This window comes from Hippopotamus amphibius, chromosome 4 (assembly GCF_030028045.1).
Source record: "Hippopotamus amphibius kiboko isolate mHipAmp2 chromosome 4, mHipAmp2.hap2, whole genome shotgun sequence".
Classification (NCBI taxonomy): Eukaryota; Metazoa; Chordata; class Mammalia; order Artiodactyla; family Hippopotamidae; genus Hippopotamus; species Hippopotamus amphibius.
The window spans coordinates 74,398,518-74,424,145 of NC_080189.1; the positions used below are offsets into that span (position 1 = coordinate 74,398,518).

Genomic DNA, 25,628 nt, shown 5'->3' on the forward strand with positions numbered 1-25,628 from the left:
ATTGTTAAGTTTAAAATTTTCTTTAGAACTAACTAAAATAGAGATTCAGAATGGTATTGAGATATGTTTGTGTGTAGGTGAATATATGCATATGTTCATGTATATTAAAAAAAATTTTAACTGTATTGGAAGATGACAGAAATTCTGATGTGTAAGCTACCTTTACAGATCATCTTTGGATCAGCTCTTTTTGCTTGTAAGTGAAAAAACTGAGGCCCAAAGTGAATATGTAGTTTACCCAAATCATACCATTAGTTATTGGCTAAGTCAGGATAACCCAGGTCAAACTCCCTGAGGCTTAAATAGACATGCAAGTGTCACAAGCATTTTTATTAGGAAGAAAATTATACGCAAGTTTTTCTTGCTTCTTCCCTTTCTCAAAGGAATAAGGTCTTAAAGTTAATTTTATTTTCTCCTGTCCCAAGTGGCAGCGGTTTGGTTGCTAAGTAATTATTCCAGTTGTTACAATTGTTTCATCTAGCAAAACTAAAATTATTAAATTTTACTTTGTAAATTATTTTTAATACTAGAATCCAGATACTTTTATGTTCAAAATTTTATATCTCAGCTCTTTTCTTAATTTTGTTTTTGATGTTCGATTTTCAAACTTGGAAACAGCCTAGTAGCAGCCTTTATGCTAGATACTTTGTTGTGAACATTTTTCAGTATTTGTACTTTTATGATAAATTTGACTGAGCCAAATAATCATTTTGTGAGCTGCGATTATATGGGGAGAAATTGTTGAGAAATTAGTGAATTATAGTGGACAAGAAAATGAGTTACGAGTTTTAGTGGGTTTTCTTAGGTTTTTTTTTGTTTTGTTTTTTTAATTTTTTGGTAGACATACTCTTGAGGTAAATATACAAGAGGTGGGGTGAAATAGCTTTCTGCTGTGTTCCATATTGCTGGGTCTTTATATAAATATCGGATCAAGTTTGTCTTTTCCACATTTGAAGAAATAGAAAGGAGAGGTGGCTTTTTTTTAAATTTAATTTTTATTTTAGAGTGTAGTTGATTTACAATGTTGTGTTAGTTTCAGGTGTACAGCAAAATGATTTCATTATACATTTATCCATTCTTATTCAGATTCTTTTCCCATATAGGTTATTACAGAATATTGATTAGAGTTTCCTGTGCTGCATAGTAGATTCTTGTTGATTATCTATTTCATATATAGTGGTGTATATATGTCAATCCCAAACTCCTCATTTATCCCTCCCCCCCATCTTTCCCCTTTGGTAATCGTAAGTTTATTTTTCAAGTCTGTGAGTCTGTTTCTGGCTTTTAAATAAGTTCGTTTGTATTATTGTTTTAGATTCCACATGTAAGTGATATAATAAGATATTTGTCTTTCTTTTTCTGACTTACTTCACTTAGTATGATAATTTCTAGGTTCATCCATGTTGCTGCAAATGGCAAAATTTCATTTGTTTTTATGGCTGATATTCGACTGTATATATTTGTACCACATCTTCTTTATCCATTCTTCTGTCAGTGGACATTTAGGTTGCTTCCATGTTTTGACTATGGTAAAGAGTGAACATTGCGGTGCATGTATCTTTTCGAATTATGGTTTTCTCCAGATGTATGCCCAAGATTGGGATTGCTGGGTCATATGGTAGTTCTATTTTTAGCTTTTTAAGAAACCTCCATACTGTTCTCCATAATGGCTGTACTAATTTATGTTCCCGCCAACAGTGTAGCAGGATTTCTTTTTCTCTACACCCTCTCCAGCATTTATTGTTTGTAGAATTTTTGATGATGGCAATTCTGACCGGTGTGAGGTAATACCTCATTTTAGTTTTGATTTGCATTTCTCTGATAGTTAGCATGTTGAGCATCTTTTCATGTGCTTTTTGGCCATCTGTATGTCTTCTTTGGAAAATGTCTAGATCTTCTGCCCATTTTTTGTTTGGGTTGTTTGGATTTTTTTGATATTGAGCTGCCTGAACTGTTTGAATATTTTAGAGATTAATCCCTTGTCGGTTGCTTCGTTTACATATATTTTCTCCCATTCTGTGGGTTGTCTTTTCATTTTGCTTATGGTTTCCTTTGCTGTGCAAAAGCTTTTAAGTTTGATTAGGTCCTGTTTGTTTGTTTTTGTTTTTATTTTCACTGGGAGGTGGATCCAAAAAGATATTGCTGCGATTTATGTCAGAGACTGTTCTATGTTTAAAACTCTAAAAGTTTTATAGTATTCAGTCTTACATTTAGGTTTTTAATCCATTTTGAATTTATTTTTGTGTACAGTATTAGGGAGTGCTCTAGTTTCATTCTTTTACATGTAGCTTTCCAGTTTTCCCAGCACGGCTTATTGAAGAGACAGTCTTTTCTCCGTTGTATATTCTTGCCTCCTTTGTCGTAGATTAATTGACCATAGGTGTGTGAGTTTATTTCTGGGCTTTCTTTCCTGTTCCATTGATCTGTATTTCTGTTTCTGTGCCAATACCATACTGCTTTGATTACTGTAGCTTTATAGTATTTCCTGGAAATGTGATTCCTCCAGCTCTGTTTTTCTTTCTTAGGATTGCTTTGGCTATTTGGGGTCTTTTGTGTTTTCATACAAATTTTAAAATTTTTTGTTTTAGTTTTGTGAAAAATGCCATTGGTGATTTGATACGGATTGCATTGATTCTGTAGATTGCCTTTAGTATAGTCATTTTGACAATATTGATTCTTCCAGTCCAAGAACATGGTATATCTTTATCTGTATCATCTTCGATTTCTTTCATCAGTGTCTTATAGTTTTTAGAGTACTGGTCTTTTGCCTTTTTAGGTAGGTTTATTCGTTGGATTTTATTCTTTTTGTTGCAGTGGTAAACGGGATTGTTTCCTTAATTTTTCTTTTTGATCTTTCATTGTCAGTGTACAGAAATGCAAGAGATTTCTGTGTATTAATTTTGTACCCTGCAACTGTACCAAATTCATTGTTGAGCTGTAGTAGTTTTCTAGTAGCATCTTTAGGATTTAAATTGGTCCCCCACACAGACACTACTAATAGTTCTTCATGCCCTCAGAAAACTGAACAAAATGTGATATAATTACATTGGAAGGAGAAGTTTAGGTTAAACTAAAGAAATACATTCTTGATAATGTAAGTAATTAAATTGGGCATAACTTATTGAGGGAGGATTTAAACCTCTGCCCTTGAAAATCTTTTATATAAATATTAAGTACCTTTCAGATTGTTCTGGAATTGCATGTCAGCTGCTCCCTAGGGATCCTGTATTTTTGTAAATAAGAGAAATTAAAATCTTTTATCATAAAATAAAGCACTTAACTTCTTATACTACAACCTTAAATCTTGGAGGAATGATATTGAACAATAACCTGATTCATTTGGGGAACTCATGGATTAAAAACTTTTTTCACTTCCTGTCAGATTTCCCATCTGCCCTTTTCTTGCCAATTCTTATACCTTATCTGCTAGATGCTCCGATTGCCACAGCATTCAGATTTTGTAATTGAAAATGAATGTCTGTAAATGGGAGCTAAGTAATAGTCTAATATGCTGCTTCTAATAGTAACCTGATTATCTTGGCTTCCTGCAGTGTGAATAGACACTGTCTTGCATATAACTGGTGCTTAATAAATATTTGACTCAGTAGATGAAGCTTTATTGGAAAAAAAATTGTATTTAAAATACTTGATTCCATTTTCCATAGTATGTGGTCATTTTTCAAAACTTGTCAGTTATTTCAAGAACTGATATTCATTTTAACTGTAGTAATAATAAAAACACAGAAACTTTGGATTTTACCTTTTAGAATGCTTTGCCTTTTTTTGTTACTTGAATAAAATATGATCAGTTTATTAATCCCATGATAGCATGAAAATATGAATTTTCTATATTACTATAAAATCTTCTGATTTCATTTAATGACATATTAGTTCTGTACTGACTGTATTGTAACTGCTAATAAAAGTTACATTAAACTATTGTTTTTTCTTGTGTTTTAGCATTATAGTTCCTTTTTGTACTTAAATGTTAGATACTCATTGGACAGCCATAGTCCAAACACTATAAATCTGACCAAATTTTACACTTTGTTGTTTAGGATTTTAAAATCATTCATAATTCTTTGTTTACTAATTAAAACTAAAATTTTTATGTGATACAAAGCTACTGGTGGCCTTTGAAAGAACTTCTTAAAGTAACTTTTTAGGCTTTCTAAGGAATATAACTAAATTTAGTTTTATTTTGTTTTCAAGCTATTCTCTAGGTTTATAGAGGATTTACTAGGTCTAGAAATAAGAACACTTGCATGTTCGTTTCCTTTTCGAAATTATCAAGGGTAAACAGGCAGGAGTCTTCATAATGAATAGATCATCATCTGCCTAAGCTGATAAAGCACATTGAAGTTTTCCAAGAGACAGAAAAATAGAAGATAATTAAAGTCCCTAATGTGACAAAGGGGATAGAGATATGAATGTGCTCCACTTGTTGGTTTTTTTTTTCTTTTTTCTTTTACTTTATATGATTTATTTCCCAGCTATTGCTATGTATCATGGTTACATGTAAATATGTAGAAATAATCTTGACATACCTTAACTGGGAGTAATTAATGAAATAAATATTAATACAGGTATGTTGTAAATTCATGCATGGTCTTCTGGAGCTTTACTGTGATGAAGAAATTAAAAGGACAAAATAGGTAAACTTAAGAGTTCTTAGAACTATTTGGAAGAGGAAATGTAGGGATCATTTGTTAAGAATTAGGCTTTAATTATAATTTTACAGAGGTGTTCATTCATTTCCTTGTCTGCACACATCTTTAAATTATTTGTTAGTCTCTTCCATCAAATGCACAAACAGTTCTGTCTTTTAAGCCTTATTTCTGTAAATGAGTTTTTAAATTAATCAGACTCTGAATTTATGTAGTTTATTTTCTCTTTGTCTATATTCTAATCCCCCCCAAATATGTCAAGTTATTTCTGTTCAAGAAAATCAGTATAATTTTTAAAATTCTCCCCCACCCCCAAAGATGTGCTCATATTCATCTCATCTTAATTGGAAGTAAAAAGAGGTGACTAGAATTGAATTCCCCACAATTGGAGATGGTTCTGGATTGCATGGTAGAGGATGTACAACGATTCTTATATGGTTAGAATGATCCCCTGTATGTTTTTAGAGAAAATCTGTCGCTGGTTCACATACACTTGGAAGTACAAAGCTAGTCTTTTCTCGTTGCTCAGTTTGCTGTTTAGAGATGAATCTTAAAATAGCCATCTATGGGGTTAGACTGATCTGTGACAGCCTAACAGTGTTGGCCCAGCCTCACTTGGCCTTGAACTGCACAACTATTTTAAGCTGTGAGCCTAAGAACTGACAGGGCATACTGTACCCTGGTAGCACTGAATGCCACTTTTGTGTTTCCAGGGCTGGACAGATCAGCCGTAAACTTGTGTGCAATTAAGACTATCATTCTGATGTTTCAGGAATCCTCATACCAACCTACACAAGCTGGCTTGCCTTGACATATCAGATTTCATCAAAATAAATACCATTGTGGGGGGGAAAGATAACTAAAACACAAACCCTATATTTTACCTTTTTATTTTGAGCAATTGGTTGTTTGGTGAACTGCCTATAAAACAAAAATCCCATCATTCAATGATCAGTATAAGATTTCGCCATTTTCAGATGCCAGTACACTAATGGCTGATTCTGTGATTGCTTTTGCCCGTGTCCTCTGCTCTCATGTCAGATTGCTTTTTTCCCCTATTATTTCTTATCATTGAGTTGTTAGTTCCCCTAGTTGCTGATTTTCTCTTTTTTCTTATTATAATCTCTCAACTATACATCTTTTTTGTGATTGGTCCTTAAGTTCCTAGTAAGTGTAGGCACAGGGCTAAATTCCTAGAACAAAAATGGTATGAGAGATAGTGCCTGCCTTCAAGAGAGCTTATGAGGAGACAGAATAGAATATTCATTAAAATTAAATTCAGTACATAGAAATAATACACAATGGCATATAGTAAAAGCAAACTGAATGATAAAAGGTAGTTATATTGAAATTAAAAGCAGGAAGATGCCACTAAGAGCCAAGAAAGAAATGAAAGGCCTCATGAAGCCTAGGAGGCTTGAACTGATTCTTAAAGGAAGGGAAAGCTCCCCAAAAAGCATGAACTAAGAAGGAATGCATTATTGGCCAAAGAAACAACAGGTACAGAAGAGAGGAAGCTGGAATGTGCTTTACGTATCCAAGAAATAATTGGTAAATCCTTTTAGTTAGTGGAGACTTTGAGGGAAATGGTAGAAGATGCAGTTGGCAAGATTGGTAGAAGTTTGGTTATAGACTGAGAATGTCAGACCAAAGACAGTGGACAAGTCACCGAAGGAATGTGTGACCATATTAATTTTTGGAGGGATAGAAAAGGGGAAGTTTTATTTATGAAGTGGTAATCTAGTTTTATTACCTAGCAGACATGGGAGAAACAGGAAAGCCAATTTTTGGATCATGGAGTTAGTTCACATATCAGTGATGGGAAATCTGAACTTGGGTGTAAAGTGTGATTCAAGAGACTTTAAGAAAACAATTGCCAGGATTTGATGCATGAATATAGAGAGGAAACAATAAGTTAAAGGTAATTCTTACGAGTTTTAGTCCAGCTGACCATGAGAGTGATTGCACATTAAAAGAAGTGACATTGAGGAAAACAGAGTGATGAACCTGAGTTTTGATATTTGTTAAGTTTGAGTTAATAGTAAAACATTCCTTTGGAGATGTTCAGTTTGTTTTTGGAGATTGGATCTGAGAAGAGAGATCAGAGGTAACATTCTGGATTTGGAAGTCTTCTACATAGAGGTGGTAGATGAAATTATGGCAGTATGTGAGATTGATCAGGGAGAGTTTTGAGTTTGAAGTGCAGTAGAATGAGAACTAGCCTTAGGGTTACACTCAGTCTTCTGGGGACAAAGGAGAAAGTTGAGTCGAGAGAAATGAGAACAGTCACGGAGATAGGAAGAGGTCAGGGTTGTATGTCAGCAACTAAGAGGAATCTCAGAGTGTTGAATGTTGAAAAAATGACTTGGAGAGTGTGTTGAGAAAAGCTTGTTGGATTTTGTATTTGAAACTTTTGGTAAGACCTGAGAATTGTGCTGTTCACCACATGAAAGCCACCAGCCACATGTGACTAGTGAAGGTAAAACTAATTAAAATTAAAAATTTATATCCTCAGTTGGACTAACTACATTTCGGTAGCTAATAGCCACATGTAGCTAGAGGCTGTCTTATTGGACAGCCCTGATACAGAATTTCTTCATTATTGCAGAAAGTTCTATAGGACAGTAGTACTTTGTAAAGCTTAGGGAATGTTACAGCAAAACCAAAAGCATTTGATTGGATAAATGAGTGGTGAAAATACTGACTCAGCAAGTATAGAATACATTTTGGATAAATTTGATGAAAACAGGAAGAGGACACTACACTGGGGACTCGTAGAGAAAGGCTTTTTAAGACTGATTATGTTCATTCATTTAGTGAATATATATTGCAGTCCTGTTAGTTGCTGGGTACTATGCTAGGTATAGACACCACAGTGCTAAAGAAGGCATTAAAGAGTACATAAATATGTAACTAGAGCAGGGATGTGGGGGGTTAGAAATCAGATCAGTTATGATGTAGTGTGATAATGCTTTAAATAGAAGGACCTGTCTTCTATGGGGACGTAAAAGTGTATAGTTGGCTCCACCCTCCATATTTGCATGTTCCACACCTGTGGATTCAACCAACTGCAGAACATAGACAGGTAAACACTTCTACAGTTGGTTGAATCCATGAATGTGGAACCTGTGGATATGGAGGGCTGACCATGGACCTTGAGCGAGTTCTGGTAAACACAGAGAATTCTGCAACCAGATGAGGATACTGTACTGTATAATCAAATGAGGGAATTTGTGAGGAAGGTTTCTCAAGGAGGTGATACAGGATAGCTCAGATAGGATGACAAGAAATTAGCCAGGTAGGCAGAGAAAGGATATTCCAGGCAAAAAGGTCAGAGTCATGTAATAGCATGATGTGATCAAGGAACCACAGGTAGTTTCATGTGTTCAGACCAAGAGTTCATGTGCTATAGTTGTGGTGGCAAGGGCCAGGTCATGGAGATTCTTCCCTTGTCCATGTAAGGAATTTAAAAGGTATCCTGAAAGCTATGAGGAGCCTTCGGGGGACCTTAAGAAATGGAATATCATGGTCAAATTTACATTTTTTTTTACTTAATTAATTTATTTAATTTTATTGGCTGTGTTGAGTCTTTTTTTTGCTGTGTATGGGCTTTCTTTTTAGTTGTGGTGAGTGGGGGCTACTCTTCATTGTGGTGTGCGGGCTTCTCATTGCTGTCGCTTCTCTTGTTGTGGAGCACAGGCTCTAGGTGCGTGGGCTTCAGTAGTTGCAGCACATGGGCTCAATAGTTGTGGTTCACGGGCTCTAAAGCGCAGGCTCAGTAGTTGTGGCGCATGGGCTTAGTTGCTCCGCGGCATGTGGAATCTTCCTGGAGCAGGGATCGAACCAGTGTCCCCTGCATTGGCAGATGGATTCTCAACTACTGAGCCACCTAGGAAGCCCCAAATTTACATTGTAAGTTGTATAATATGGACTTGGATGGGAGGGGGCTAATCTTATTTCAAGGAGATTGGTTCAGTAGAAATATAGAACTAGTGGAGAGGGAAGGACTGGAGAAAGAAAAGAAATATGTTTTCTGAGACAGTAGTAGAAGATGAAATAAAATTGTTTTCTGAGGTGATTCTGAGGGGAAGTACCACTGGATATGGCAGAATTTCAAAGAGGCAAGGGATTATTAGCAAAGGATGCCAAATGAAGCCAGCAGAGGTTGCTGAATTGAGAATGTTTCCAGTCAGATAAGTAGAGAACAAGGTGAGAATGAGGATGAAGTTCAAAAGTTTTTGGTGTGAGAATGGCTGAAAGTTAAATGACTGGTGAGCGAAGAGGCATATGCAGCTTGACTTCTTGGAGGTGGAACAGTTCTAATTGATGACAGAGTTGGAGCTGGAGTTCTCCTTGAAGGAGACACCTTAAACATAGAACTGATCTTCCTTTCCAAATCTGCTTCTCTCCTAGGTTCCTTTATCTCAGTTGATGGGCTCATTCTCTTCCTTGTGACCCAGATCAGAATTCTTAAAGACTGAGTTGATCTTAGTAGCAGTGATTTTAGCCAGAGTTTGTAGTTTTACATCTGAACCTTAGAATTAGACAGACCTTGATTCAAGTCTTGGTTTTACCACTTAAATCTCAATCGTTTTTTAGATATGAGTGTCCTCATCTGTAAAATGGCAATAATCATGTTACTTTAGTGGGATATTACATGGAAAGTGCTTTGCACAGTGCTTAGAGCACAGAAAAGTTTCACTAAGTGCTAGCAACCATTTTTTGTTACTATAATTATTTTTCTTATATCAAGTTCTTCCTTTCTATTGTCAGTGTTCTTTTTCAGGGCCTCAGCATCTAGAAGGTAAAATAGATTCTTCTTAACTGGCTTCTCTGCCTCTAGCTTTTCTGTCACATACTTGACATTCCAAAGTTTTCCTAAAACCCAGATTTGACTATGCACTCCTTTTGCCTTCCTCAAAGCCTTCATAGGTTTTCAGTTGCAGACTTTTCAAGTTATTAATATTTCAATACGTTTTGTTTTCAGGAGGTGAGAGCCTAATGTGGAATAAAGTTTGTGATGGAGATCCTATCAGTTTAGGCCTACCTGTAGTGACTCTCTTAACCTCTGAAGAACTGAAACAAGTTTTACATCTTTAAAAACTATTAAAATTCCATATAGTAGCAGTCAGGTTTTCCTTTGCTTTTTTTTTTCCACAATGGTCTTAAATTAGTATGGCACAATAAAGAATGAGAGGAAAGAGGGAAAATTAGGGTTTTGTGTTGTTGTTTTTTGTTTTGTTTTTGTTTTTAAGAAAATAGTGCAATTCCATTTAAAGGAAATATTCAGATCCTTCTGGGATCAACTGTTTGCCTACTGGGAAGGGTTTCTACAGCATAAACTTTTCTCTATGCAGACAAAGAGTTGAGAAGAGTTGCCGCTTAATCTGGATGAAGGCCAGAAAAAATAGAAATAACCAAGAGTTGAAGAGAAATGTATGTCTTTGTTTTGACTGTTTTCCCCCAACTCCTGTTTTGTTCATCTGTGTATTCCTAACCCATGGGAGGCACTCAGTAAATGCTTACTGTAATAAATTGAACTGTATATGTGAACCGGAGCCGCTTTGTACATTAGATTATTTGTGTCATCCTCCTAAATTATGAGGAGGAAAAATACATACAAAATTGAGTTCTTTTATTTGTGTGCCAGTTATTAATTTGTAACCCTGAAAACTGCCTAATAGTATTCTATAACCAAATAATTTTGGAGAAAAATGTGAACTTTTGTTACAAACTAATAGCAAATATTTTTGTCATTAGGAATTCATTACTCCAGTAAGAACAAAACTGCTGCAAGTTTAGCATAAGAAATAAGATTTTCTCTGCAACATGGGCTTTAGAAAATGAGTGGGACACGCTTAAATACTTAAACTTATTTAAGAGCCTGTATCATATTTTTTAAACTAAGCATTTGTGGAGGTCTCTTAACTTCTTCATGACACTAGGGTATTGCTAGTCTATGGGGCATTAATTTGGGGGTCTCTACCAGTGTTTTTCTGGAGTTCTTAATTATCGGCACATTTAATCATTATGACTCAATATATTTTTGTGTGTTTTTGCATAATTTTCGAGCTATATGTATTTGCTCATATAAACTCTGAAAGTTGTCAGTCTGCTTTTAAAGTAAATTATTTATTATTAGTGAATTATTAGTGTGTATGTGTAATTATTTGTATTTAAGATGTTGGGGTAGTTTTCCTGTTTTAGAGTAGGGCTTCTTAAAGTGTTATTTGATAGTCAAAATAGATCTATGATTTAGTTTTTAGCTTTGTAATTTTAGGACTGGTTTTCAGGTTCTGATTCTAGAAAGGTTGATGTTTAAAATCAGGGTTCACAAGAGACTGATTTATAAACTCAAATACTGTTTTTCCTTTTAATATAAGCTAAGAGATAAATCTTTCCAATTACTAGAATGCTCTTAATCTTCTAGTCCTAGTGTCAGGGTACCTGAGAAATCATAATCAGTTAATTGCTGAGCATGGAGTCAGAACATTAGGAGGTAGTCTTTTGAATTACCTATTTCGGCAGGTTATGTGTAAAGTATGTGAAAGGCCTTAACACAATGCCTGATGTGGTGGTTATGATTTTCTTTGAGGTTGAAGCTGTATCCACTACTGGAGAGTTTGTCTTTCTAATAATTAGAATGTTGCCTTCCAATTAGTGTCTTTTTAAAAATATGATAGGTCTAGATAAATATTGATACATTCTTACTGTTCACTTTTTCCATATTCTATACTGAACATTAAAAACATCATCAGATTTCCTCAGAGAAATTCCTTCTTTTACGAAGGGTATCTTAAAATTAATGAAACTTCAGTTACAATTCTACATATAAAATTCTATAGGGAAAATTATTTCTACAATGACTATTTTAATCTATTTAATGCTCCTTGTCAGAAACACTTTTGCATGTTGATGTTTTTTGCAGCGTCTTCAAATCTTGGTGTGACACTTTTGGAAAGTGTACAGTCCCTGTGATGACTACACTGCTTCCCTACCACACACGTTTTTTTCAAGCATTTTAGATCTCCAAATCAAATTATAACCATCTCAAACCATATCTGTACAGTGGGTTTTGAAACTTAGCTGTGAGCTTTTAGCATTTTCCATGGAAATACTTTTGCAAGTGTGTCTAGGTGGGTTTTTGTTTGTTTTTTAAATACTTCTGGGTTTGTGTCTTATTCATGTTGTTCTGAAAGGCATTGATCTCTGAAACAAAAAGTAGGAAGACAATGTTAGAGTTTATTTTTCTAATCAAATAATTTAAAATGTCTACTTCTTATGTGCGTTTTATGATGTATTCATTGGTATGCATTTATTTGCATATAAGTTATAAAGAAATATTTTGGGGTATGAAGTCAAGATATTTTTACTGATAGGGTTATATAGTAAAGAAAGTTTGGAGACTACTAGTGTTTGTTTTCTTACAATCAGCATTCTCTCTGCTTGCTTCTTAATTCTGCTTAGATGTCCCTCCTAAGTGTATTCATCCTATAAGAATAGGATAGTTCTCACTGTCTTGAATTTGGGCATCAGATCATTAGTGAAGTTTAGAGTTCATTTTTAAAGTTTTTTTTTTTTTTTTTAATTTATTGGCTGCATTGTGCAGCACTCGGGATCTTATTTCCCCAACCAGGGTCAAACCCGTGTCCCCTGCATTGGGAGTGCAGTCTTAACCACTGGACTACCAGGGAGGTCCCTAAGGTTCATTTTTTAAATGTTGCCCAGATCTGTTCTTCATAGTTCACATCTGCTTTTCATCTGCTTTGGGATTTTAAATGAGAGGCAGAAAGCTTAATTTCCACCTACCATGCCTCTTGAATAGCAGATTCTAAGTGATTGGTGTTACCTTTCCTTCTTAGTTCAAGGAGATTCAAAAGAGCAACACCTTCAAGCATCAGAATTGGTTGGCAGGTTTTACTTACGTATATCTCTGAGATACCTGCTCAAGAAATACAGCCTAGTGTCTATTAGGCATTGTTGAATTTCTGACCCATTTTAAGAGATACACAGTTTGTAAACTAAGCTTGACCTAGTTGTGTGGGGGTTTTTTGTTTATTTTTTTCAATAAATAGTAATGAAAACCCAAATCTTAAATTGATGTGTAAGTCTGGTCTAAGCAGCTTTCTTATCTAATCTGTGTAAAGGTCATGTTAGAACACTGATGAAATCATGTCCATAATCAATATGGAGGATATAATGGTGGGTCTTCTACAGGTCTTATTTGAAAACTATGAATAGAACTTCCACATTCCATCCCATTGATTGGCAGTGTTGTATGTAAAATGTTACCTTGAATCCATTAATTTTCTATTTAAAACCATTTATAAGTATTGCTTCCAAAGCCCCAATTAATATCCCTGGTTCCCAGGGGGATACCATAGCCAACTGGAAAAGAGGGCAGGACCCTGGATTCAGTCTGAACAAGGTTTACACCCTGGCTTTGTAACTTGATAGCAGCTGTGTAACCTTGGGAGATTTACATAACCTCTCAGAGCCTTCAGAGAGGGCGTTAGGTGATAAAATAGAAGTATAAAGTAGGTGATTTCTGTTCTGGCCATTTAATAAATTCAGTAAATGTAGGCAGCTATTGTATGGCAGCAATTCTCTGGTTGGGGAAGGGAGGAATAGGTATGATTCTTTAACAAGGACCCACCCCTCACAACCCCATCCCAGAAAGTCACTTGTTTAAGAAACTGAATAAAGCCCTTCCTCATCTATCCTTCCAAAACTACCTTTAGCCCCTTGTTTCCTTGAACTTTAATCTCCAGCCATATGCTGTCTCAGAGTTATACCTTTAAATATACCCTTCCCATTGCCTTCCTGTTTACCTTTATTCTTTCTACCTGTCAGTGGTTTCATCTCCTCCATGAAACCTTCATTGTTTCCTTGCCAGTAAATCATTTTCCTCTGTAGTACTTAAGCATCTTATGTATGTTTTTGTTGTAGCATATATAATTATTTGTTTGAACTTCTCTTCCCCACAGGTTCAAGTTTCAAGTCAGACTTTGTCTTTATTTCCCCAGCACTGTTAAGCATGTAGCAGGTACTCAGGAAATGTTTGTAGAATGAATAAATCTCACTTGTACACTAGATTCTCATCCAAAGATTGAAGACTTACAGACATATGAATGGCTGTTATTAAGTATTTGTACTTAATAAATTATGCAACTTCAAATGTATTGGAGTTAACATTGAGTGTTTATCTTACTCCATACGTTGTGCTAAGTGTGTTACATGGGTTATCTCCGTTAATTCCTGCCACTCAAAGAAATAAACTGTAAAGGTTTAGAACTCCAAGACAGACCTGCCTGACTTCAAAGCTCTGTTTCATCTGTACGTACTGCTAAACTGTCCATTGTACCTACTAAGGAACTCAGTATAGGTTTACAACTTTACATGACCCATGGTAGGTAAAGAGTCCTGGAAGTCATTGGCTAATATAGTTCACCTTCATTTAAGAAGTGCAAAGAAGACTCAGTTATTTCTTAATGTTCTCAGGTTATAGTTCATCTGTAGAAAAATACATAGTTAAAAGCTCTTCAGTAAGGTAAAGAAGTATTCTGTAATTAATAAGCATAATTTCAAACTCAGGATATTATTGTATTTACTACCACTATACTATGGAATCTACCCAAGTCATATATATATGTCAGAGCTGTCAAAGTCTGTTCCCAAACGTATGTTACTCCTTTTGTAAAGGCTTTAATTCAAAGTCATGTAGTTGCTTTTTTTTTTTAATGGAAATGCATATATAGTTTTTCTAGGCATACAGATGTACCATATTTTAACTTTTCATAGTTTTGATTTTGGTTCTGGTTGTTTATAATGAATAAATGAGGGCCATGAACATTAGTTGAGTTATGGAAGCTCAGTTTAAGTAGGGTTTCTTAACCTCAGCACTATTGACATTTTAGACCAAATAATTCTTTGTTTTGGGAGCCTGTCCTGTGCACTGTAAGATGTTTAACAGAATTCCTGGTCTCTATCCACTAAATATGAGTAATACCTTCCAAGTTGTGACAACCAAAAGTGTCTCTAGATATTGCCAAATATCCCCTGGAAGACAAAAATACCTCCAGGTGAGAACCACTAGTTTAAAGAGACTTAGAGCCAACAAGAGTAGAATTTTTAGTTGCCTTGTTTTTTTTTTGAACAGCTTTACTGAGGTGTAATTCATATACCATACAATACAGCCATCTAAAGTTTACATTCAGTGCCTTTTAGTGTATTTACAGAATTGTGCGTCCATCACCATGATATAATTTTAGGACATTTTCATAGCCTCATAAAGAAACCCCAGACACATTAGCAGTCACGTCCCATTTCTTCTCCCTGTCCATGCCATGCCCTCCCCTCCCCCCAGCCCTAGACATACTTGGTTATCTTTTTATGTTTAGGAATACATAGCCTTCTTGTCTGTTTTGAGTTAGATTATAGGGCAACCAAATCCTATTTCAGAGTATAGTTATTGAAAAGTATTTGCATCAGTGCAAGGAGACATATGTTCTTTCCTTCAGAGGCCTTTGTATTAGACTCCAGGGTTAATCTGTAGAGGAAATAAATAAACCAAAATAGGCAAATGTAAGAATCAGTTTAATGTTATTCAGAACAGTAAGAAGTCCCTGTAGCCCTCCACAGCAAGTTTTATATTCTGGAAGTCAGCAATTTTTGGTTTTCCTGATCAATTCTAGTAGATAACTGTATATCCTAGACTATGTGTAAAAAACACAATAGTGAAACACACGTACTTTAAATAATATTTTGAACCTGCTGCTTCACTATTATTAAATAGATCATTTTCAGTGAATTGGTAGCTGGGTTAATTTTTTTACAAATAGTTGGGATTTCTTTTATTTTTCAAATGTACATGTCTATTTTATCTACATAGTAATGTTACCCATCCCTCACTATAAGAAAAGCCTTGCAAATCATTTTTTTTTCCATAAAAAGAAATAAGGACCAGTTAGATTATATTATTTATAAAACAAAAATATTAACTGTCCTACTTCCCTCAAAGGGTTGGTGTGAAATGCCAGAAGAGTCAAATGAGTACAGTCCAAGGTAATGGACAATAAGGTTGTACCTTCATACCCCTTTATAATTTCTACTTTTCCCCTTTTGTTCCCATTGTGTTTAAATGTTGTGAAGGCGGCAAAGTTTTTTAAAATGTGATTTTTTAGCTGACTAAACAGGGCTTGACCAAGCCATACTTTGTTTGGTTTTAATGTATATGGTTAAAACTTATACATCATAGAAAATATTTTAAACAAGACAGAGGATCCTTAGTAAATAGAGCTACACAAAGGAAAAGACCTATGCCATAGTAGATAAATTGCAGGAGATACAAACACACAATTCAGAAAGGGTATTCAAATGGCCAATACATATTTGAAAAACAGGTTCAGTTCTATTAGGAATCAGATAAATGCAGATAAAAGCAATAATGAAGTTCCATATTGGGTATGTTAATTACCAGAGGGTTTTTTCCTTTTAAAATTAGTCTTTAATATGCTAGTAATACATGGAAACATTTTCCTTGTTTAAAAAAAGTGCAGCTAGTTTAAGTGAGGCTAACACTCCTCTGACTACACTCCAATCTCAGACCCCCTTCTAGAAGTAAGCACTCTTAATCAGTTTGTTATATATCCTTTCAGACTTTTTCCAATTTATGTATTAGGTATGAAAATCATTGTAGGAAATATATAATGTCTGTAGTATATATCATAATGTAAACATCAGTAACTTTGTTTCATTCAACCATGTATTTTAGAGGTTTATTTAGGTTAGTACATAAGATTTCTTTCATTCTTTTTAACTGTTACAGAATATTCCTGTTGTATAGTAGTTCTGCAGTTATGATTCTTCTAGAAACTATGTTAAGAATAAACTTACAGAGACAGTGGTGGCAGGGAGACCAGTTAGGAAGCTATTGTATTCAAGCCAGAGAGAATGGTGGCTTGGACTACCGTCTTTGTGGGATAACCTGTCTGATTCCTAGACAGATTGCCTGTGAAAAATCTGGGTGGAAATACTCCCTGGCAGATGACAAGAAGAGTATGGCACTCATGAGAGGTATTTGAGCATAAGGTACAGATTTGGGAGATATCAGCTTACACATAGTAGTAAAAGTTACGACAGTGGGTGCATAACCCGAGGAGCAAGTTAGAATGAGAAGTTGGAGTTACAGGGGTGGTTAGAGGAGTAGAAGGAACACCAGTGGTGAGTAGTCTCAGAGAACCACAAGGAGGAGAGCATTTCAAGAAGAGGGTGGAATTAGCAGCTCCAGGTGCTCCAGTGGTGAAATAAGATTAAAGGGAAGAGTATCTTTGGATTTACCATCAGAGAAATTGTTTGTTCCGTCATCGTTTTAGCAGAGTGATGGGTTGGACACCTACTTTCGGTAGTTTAAGGAGAGAATGGGAAGTGAGGAGTAAAGGCAACCAGTGTAGGTAATCTCTTAAGAATGTGATGTCAGTTTAGGTTTAAGTGCTGACAGGGAGAGCTAGCAAAGAGGAAGCATTTCTGAGAATGTAGGGAGTTAACTCCAACAGTCAAGTTTTAAGGACAGAGTGGTCAGTGGCGTCACATGCAGCAATGCAGTCTTATTTATGTGCATTGAGAAAATGCACATTGACTTTGGCCATTAGGAGGAAATCTGTGAGCCAGGAGCTAAGTTCCTGTGGTGGAGTCCTTTGAATGCCAGACTTTGGTCAATGGGGAATGAATGAAAGTTATTGAGCACAGAAGTGATATGATCAGAATAACATTAAAATGTGTTTTCTTTTAAACTCTCCTTCATTAAGCTTATGTTGTTGAGTGGCTACTATGTGTTGGGCTCTATTCCACTTCAGGAGATACAGCAATGAACGTAACAGGCAGGATCTCTGTTCCCTTGGCACTTAACATTCAGAAGTGAGGCGGAGACAGAAAAAAAATAATAAAAGGACAAGATAATTTGAGACAGGTAAGACAAAACTTGGTGATGATACAGAAACAAACTATGGGGAACTATTTTAGACAATGTGGTCAGGAGTGGCATTTCTAAAGAGGAGAGATTTGAACTGAGAAAAGACTGTTACTAAGGAGTCAGCTGTGCAAAGATCTGGGTGCAAAGGCATCCTCACCCAGACTAGAGAGTATGTGGAAAGGCCCTAAGAAGGGAATGAGCTTGATTTGTTTGAGAACCAGAGAAAAAGGCCAGAGTGTTGGGAGCAGAGTGAGCAAGGGAGAGACTCATACGTGATGAGGTCTGAGAGGTGGGTATAGTTAAACTTGAACAGGGCCTTTGAGGCCTTAGTGAAGAGTTTGGTGGCTTGTTCTTGATTGGTCGCAGTGGAAATGAAAGAAAAGTAGTATTGAGCTGTTGTTGAACTTGAACTGTCTGGGACATCTAGGTTAAGTCAAGAGAGTTGTCAGGCTTAAATATATAAACCCAGCTATGGTTTGCTTAGTGTTATTCATTGAAATAACTCCCCAGGTGGTTTAGACATTGAACAAATAAATGCTCATGGGGAGGCTTGAGGAGTCTATTGAGGAAATGGTCAGGAGTCTGAGGGTGAATGATCAGCTAGTGATCACAGATCTCTAGTAGTTCTTTGGCATAATGAAGGGCATCGTAAATAAATATCAATGCAACCTGAAAGGATTGACCAACTGTTGTATGAACAGTAGCTGGAAAAATTGTGGCCAGAAATATCACATTACTTCAGGGAATGTAAAGAATACTTGCCAACCTGAAATACCTGCATCTCCGGGACTAAGCTATAAAGATTTTGTATAGTGTATAGTACTGATTCGGATGGAACTCCTATTTCCAGAAACACTTTTTCCCCCCTAGTAAACAGGGAAGATGTGTATCACTGTGCTTCTAGATACACAAGTAGTTTGAGTAGTTTGCTTAGCCAAGGTCATCCTTAAAGAATCTGGTTTTACTGAATATGTAAAACCTATGCGTGCTCAAAAGCTGCATTGAGGCATAATAATTATACTTTATATATTGCTTTAGTTTACAAAGCCTTACCCATTAGGAAATCAACTTGATCTTCATAAACAACTCTTTAAAGTAGATAGGGGACAAGAATTTTAGGGAGGTCAGTATTATTGCAGGTACATCTAAGGATCTCTAAGTGTACAGTCACTGAATGGGATATGAACTCACAACTTCTGACTTTACTTTCATTTCTTTACCTATCACACCATGCTAATTCAAAGGTGAACGAAAATTTAAACTTTAGTAGAAGAACTAAAATATGTATCCTTACTAAAACAGTGACAAAACACATTTTTTATTTGTATTAAAGTTATTGGTGCTACCAAAGTTTTCAGAGTGCTGTGAATACACAGAGGAGTGTGAGATTGACTTTGGCTGGCAGAGTCAGAGGTTTAATTTTGTTTTGAAAATGTGTGCTATTTTCTCACTTGTTAATTTTTATTGTCTTTTCTTGAGTGCTTTACATGTTTGAAGTACTACATAAGCAGCTTTAAAATAAACCCTTTTATTTTATATGCAGTACTCACATGTTTGTGTCTGCAACCATATTGTATTGCCATCCAACTCAGTAGAGACTAGTAGTAATAATAGATAACATGTAGTGAACACTTCTGTGCCAGGCACTGTATGATGGTAAGGGGTTTGTGAAAATTAGCTTATTTAATTCTTACACTAACCCTGAGGTGGGAGCATTCCTTCATAAATTGGTGTTTTCTTTTCTGTCCATTCACATACTTGTATTCTCACACCTGAGGAAGTAGAACTATGTTGAGAGAAAGGATAATTATAAGGCTTACTCATGTGTACTCAGGGTCAACTTAAGCCATGGAAATTTTGTCATATATTGTTTATCATATTTTTCCTTAAACCAGCATAGCCATGTTTGTATATTTACTGACCTGAGAGGTGAAAACTAAGCTGTATAATGTGAGTGAATAAAGTAATAATATCATAAATATCTCTTCTGTGATTTTAGTAACAGTATGTAATAATCATGCATAGTTTTGCATTTTAAAAAAACTACATAACTCAATAAGATTTAAAAAATTGACTCATCAATAAAGAAATGTTTGCTTTATTTAAAATGTTTAGGAATGAGGAATGTCCATAAAACTTAATCCTTTGTTTACTTTTTAATTCCTGTATTTTCATGGAGTGAATGAAATATGCTGCTTATTGTGGAAATGGTAATAATAAGGCTTTGTATTTATGTAACATCTTTCATCTGAGGATCTCAAAAAATGTCTCATGAATCCTCGCAGGACTTTGGTGAGGTAAGTAGGTGGCAAGGATTATTAATCTTCATTTCACAGGTGGAGAAATTAAGCCACAAGAGGGTTAAATGATTTATCTATAGTCTCATCAACCAGATACAGAGGCAGCCTAAGCTGCTAAGGTGAGAATATTATATTTTAAGAGGATTGGCATAGTATAAATCATTAATACCTTTGCTTTTGTACTTTACACAGATTATCGGTTAAATATGGTAGCTTTAAAGTGTCTGTATGGAATTTTTTTTAATCCTTTCTTTAGGAACAGAAAACATTGTAATACTTTTTCCCCCTCTCATTTTTTAGGTCAGCAGCAAGGACAAGATGGAGTGAAAGTTCAACAAGCTACGATAGCTCCTGTAACCGTAGCAGTTGGAGGAATTGCTAATGCAACGATAGGTGCTGTTAGTCCTGACCAACTCACACAAGTGCATTTGCAGCAAGGCCAGCAGGCTTCTGATCAAGAGGTGCAGCCCGGCAAGAGGCTTCGAAGAGTTGCCTGTTCCTGTCCTAATTGTAGGGAAGGAGAGGGAAGGTAAATGCTCTGTTGCCGTCCAACTCAGTGGAGACTAGTATAATAATAGCTAACATGTAGTGAACAATTACATATAATGAAGGCACGTAGAATGTTAGTTAAAATCAGGCCATTGGTGGAGTACTTTGATCGTTAGAACATCACTAGGTTTATAGCCCAAGAGTTGAGATATAATATTTTTATGAAGGGGATTAAATTGAGCTATTTTAGGAATGGGATGTCAGTGGTCCTCTATCATGTACCATATACTTTCTTTTATGGTTTTCTTTTTTGATTTATTATGTAAAATTTTAAAACAACTTTATTGATATAAAACTTACATACCATATAATTCACTCATTTAAACTGTACATTTCAGTGGTTTTTAATATATTCACAGAGTTGCGCGTACATCACCACAGTCAATTTTAGAATGTTTTTGTTCCCCTGAAGACAAACCCAGTATTATTTAGTCATCACTGCCAGCTCTAGGCAACCTCTAAACTAACTTCTGTCTATAGATTTGCCTATTCTAGACATTCACATAAATGGAATTAGACTCATATGAGTCTTCCAACTCACCCAACATGAAAATGTTTTTTATTGTGTCAGATACTTTTCTTCCTCTGTTCAGATGATCATGTAGTTTTGTTTTTTATTATGTCAATATGCTATATTACGTTAATTGATTGTCAGATGTTAAAGTACTTTTGCACTCACAGGATAAATACAACTTGGTCATGTATTTATCTATATAATTCCTTTTGTATATTGCTGGATTTGGTTTTCTACTCTTCTGTTGAGGATTTTTGCATCCATGTTCATGAGAGATATTGGTTTGTAGTTTTCTTATAATGTCTTTGGTTTTGGCAAGGGTATTATTGGCCTTATAGAATGAGTTCGGAAGTCTCTGCAGTTTCATTTTTTGGAAGAGTTTGTGAAAAATTGGTATTAATTTTTTAAATGTTTTGTGAAGCTCACTGGTCCTGGGCTTTTCCTGCGAGTATATTTTGACTACTAATTCAACCTTTTTACTTGTTCTGAGTTTTATCTTGTTCTTGAGTTAGCTTTGGTACTTTGTGTTTCTAGGAATTTGTTCATCTTATAGTTTTTTAAGTAATTGGCATGTAATTGTTCTTGGTATTCTTTTATAATCCTTTTTATTTCTGTAAGTTTGGTAGTGATGTCCCATTTTTCCTTTCTGATCTAATAATTTGAGTCTTCCTTTTTTTTGTTAGTCTCCCTAATAGCTTCTTAGTTTTGTTGACCTTTTCAAAGAATCAGCTTTTGGTTCCATTGTTTTTTTGTTGTTTTTTTTTCCTGTGTTGTTTTTGTATTCTCTATTTCGTTAGTTTCTGCTCTATTCTTTATTATTTTCTTTCCTCTGCTTTATTTTAGATGTAATTTGCTCTGTATTCATTGTCTTAAGATGGAAAGTTAGGTTATTGATTTAAGATCTTTTTCCTTTCAGTTTATTAAGATATAATTAACATACAGCACTGTATAAGTTTAAGGTATGCAACATAATAATATGACAATACATCATGAGGGGCTTCCCTGGTAGCACAGTGGTTAAGAATCCTCCTGCCAATGCAGGGGACACGGGTTTGAGCCCTGGTCGGGGAAGATTCCGCATGCCTCAGGGCAACTAAGCCTGTGCGCCACAACTACTGAGCCTGCGCTCTAGAGTCTGCGAGCCACAACTATTGAGCCCAGACGCCGCAACTACTGAAGCCCATGTGCCTAGAGCCCATGCTTGGCAACAAGAGAAGCCACTGCACTAAGAAGCCCATGCACTGCAATGAAGAGTAGCCCCTGCTCTCCACAACTACAGAAAGTTGGCACAGCAGCAAAGACCCAGTGCAGCCAATAAATTAAGAAATAAATAAATAAAATTAATTAAAAAAACAAAAACAAAAAATACATCATGAAATGATTATCATAATAAGTTTAGTGAACATCCATCATCTTGTATAGCTACAAAATTAAAGACATTGGAAAAAACTTTTTCCGTGTGAGGAGAACTCTCAGGATTTACTCTCTTAACAACTTTCATATATAACATACAGCAGTGTTAATTATATTTATCATAGTCTATGTTATGTCCCTAGTATTTATTTATCTTAGAACTGGAAGTTTGCACCTTCTGACTGCCTTTATTCATTTTTCCCTGTCTGGTAACCACAAATCTGATCTCTTTTTCTGTGAGTTTATTTGTTTTTAATGTCTGGTTGACGTACAACACAATATGTTAGTTCCTGTTATACAATATAGTGAATCACTATTTCTGTACATTTCACAATGATCACTATAAGTCTAGTTATGCTACCATGCAAAGTTTTACATAGTTAATGACCGTATTCCCCACACTGTACATTTCATCCTCTTGACCCATTTGGTTTTTAACTGGAAGTTTGTACCTCTCAATCTTCCTCACCTTTTTTTTTTCTCTCTCCTTCCCCCTCCCCACTGGCAACTACCTGTTTGTTCTATGTATCTGTAACTCTGTTTCTGTTTTACATTTGTTCATTTATTTTGTTTCTTGGATTCCACATATAAGTGAAATCATTCACTGTCTTTCTCTGTCTGACTTGTTTCATTTAGCATAATACCCTCTAGGTCCATCCATGTTGTCACAAATGGCAAGATTTCATTCTGTATTTTGGTTGAATAATAGTCTATTGTGTATGTATATATACTCCATCTTCTTTTGTCCATTCATCTTTTGATGGGCATTAAGGTAGATTCCACATCTTGGCTATTGTGAATGATGACACAGTGAACATAAGGGTGTGTGTGTCTTGTCTTTTTTTTTTTTTTTTTTTTCATTTTTATTTATTTTTTTGACATTCAATAAACTGCATATATTTAAAGTGTACAGTTTGATATTTTTTTTCTTATTAGTAATGTATATATGGCAATTCCAATCTCCCAATTCATCCTTGTGTGTCTTCTCTAATTAGTGTGTTCATTTTCTTCGGATTAATACCCAGGTGTGGCATTCCTGAATCTTATGGTAGTTATGTTTTTAATTTTTGGAGGAGTATCCGTAATGTTTTCTGTAGTGGCTGTACCAATTTACATTTCCAGTAACGGTGCATGAGGGCTCCCTTTTCTCCACATTCTTGCCAACATTTATTTGTTGTCTTTTGGATAGTAGCCATTCTGACAGTTTTGAGGTAGTATCTTTTTAAATACAGATATTTACAGCTATAAGTTTCCCTCTGAGCATTTCATTTTCCTTCATCTCAAAATCTTTCCGATTTCCCTTTTGATTTCTTCTTTGATCCATTGGTTATTTAGAAGTATATTGTTTAACTGCTAGGTATTTGTGAATTTCCCAGTTTCCTCCTGTAACTGATTTCTAGTTTTATTTCATTGTGGTCAGAAAACTTTGTTAGTTCTGTCCTTTTAAATTTATTGAGATTTGTTTCAGTGCCTAGTATATGATCTGTCCTGGAGAACGTTCCATGTGCACTTGAGAAGAATGCTGTTGTTGGCTGGAGTGTTCTGTGGATGTCTGTGAGATCTAGTTCATTTATGGTGTTATTCAAGTCTTCTGCTTCCTTGTGCGTGGTGTTCTACCTATTTGTTTCATGGAAACATCATTGAAGATAGAGTATTGAAATCTCCAACTATTATCATTGAATTGTCTATTTCTCATTTCATTTCTGTCAGTTTCGACTTGTGTTTTGTCACTCCCTTGTTACTCTTGTTTAAGTGCATGTATGTTTATAATTATTATACCTTCCTGATGGATTAACCCATTTATCCTTAACAAACTTATCTCTTTATTTCTAATAACCTCTTTTGTGTTAAAGTTTATTTTGCCTAGTATTGGTGTAGCCACTCCAGCTTTCTTGTGGTTGTTGTTTGCATGATACCTTTTTCCATCTTTTTACTTTCAATTTCTTTGTATTTTTGTATCTTTAAATGTAAAGTGTGTCAGCTATAGACAGTTCATATTTGGATCTTGTTTTGTTTTAAATCTAATCTGACAAAACCTACCTTTTTATTAGTTTGTATAATCCATTCACATTTGATGTTATTATCAATATAATGAATTTATGTCTGCCATTGTGTTTTGTTTTCAATGTCTCATGTCTCTTTTTTTAGTTTCCCTATCCCTCCCTTACTGCTTTCTTTTGAGTTAAATTAATATATCATTTTTAATTTGTAATATAGCATTTTAATTTCATTAATGATGTTTTTCACTGCACTGACTTATTCCTTTAGTGGTTGTGCTAGGCCATATCATATATATCTTAATTTGCCATAATTAAGATTTATAGTAACTTAATTGTAGTGAGTTATAGAAATGTTACCCCTGTATGATCTGTTCCCTTGTGCTTCTTTTTGTGGTATTATTCTTAAACATATTATGTGTTACAAACACCACAATACATTGTTATAATTATTACCTTATATAAATGTATGCCTTTTAAAGAGTGGAGAGAAGGTGAGCAAGTATATATAGCTTTTGCTATGTTAACTTTATAATTTCTGGTTCTCTTTGTTTCCATGAATTTGAGTTCCCATGGGATCATGTCCTTAGCTCAATGCAGCTTTGCTCCCACCCACCTCCTCTGTGCTGTTACTGGCAAATGTTACATATGTTGCATTTCTCTAGTTACAGGCTTGACAATACATTTTATACATATTGTTTTATAAAATTGCTTTTTAAACCAGGTGAGAAGAAATATGCACTTATACTGTCCTTTATAATTATATAATTACCCTTGCTAGTGCACTTTTGTTTCTTTATATGTATTTGAATTACTTGCTGTTTTCGCTTGCTTTCAGCTTAAAGAACTTCCTTTAGTATTTCTTGCAAAGCAGGTCTACTAGCAACATGTTCTCTTAGTTTTTATCAGGAAATACCTTTATCTCACTTTCATTTTTAAAGATAGCTTTGCTGGATATAGGATTGTTGTTTGAGGTTTGTTTTTGTTTGTTTGTTTGTTTGTGTTAGTACTTTGTGTTTTCTCACTGCCTTCTGACTTCCTTTGTCTCTGCTGAGAAGTCAGCATTTAACCCTACATCTTTGTTGCCCCGTTTTCAAGATTTTGTCCTTGTCTTCGGGTTTCAGAATTTTTAGTGTGAAGTGTCTATTTGTAGATCTCTACATTTTTCCTTCTTGGAGTTTGTTGAGCTTTCTGAAAGTGTGGATTATTGTTTTTCAT

The 25,628-nt window shown here is 35.1% G+C and overlaps 1 protein-coding gene across 5 annotated transcripts in view; it reads left to right on the forward strand.

The window, feature by feature from the left end:
- The window catches only part of SP4 (Sp4 transcription factor), a 71,316-nt gene that overhangs the window by 22,717 nt on the left and 22,971 nt on the right, over positions 1-25,628 (forward strand). The window contains exon 3 of one of the 5 annotated variants that reach the window (XM_057733672.1): positions 20,238-20,466. The exons of the other annotated variants lie outside the window; for them this stretch is intronic. Within the exon in view, the coding sequence (XP_057589655.1) occupies positions 20,238-20,466 (229 nt within the window). The remainder of the gene's footprint in view (positions 1-20,237; positions 20,467-25,628) is intronic. 5 annotated transcript variants of the gene reach the window in all.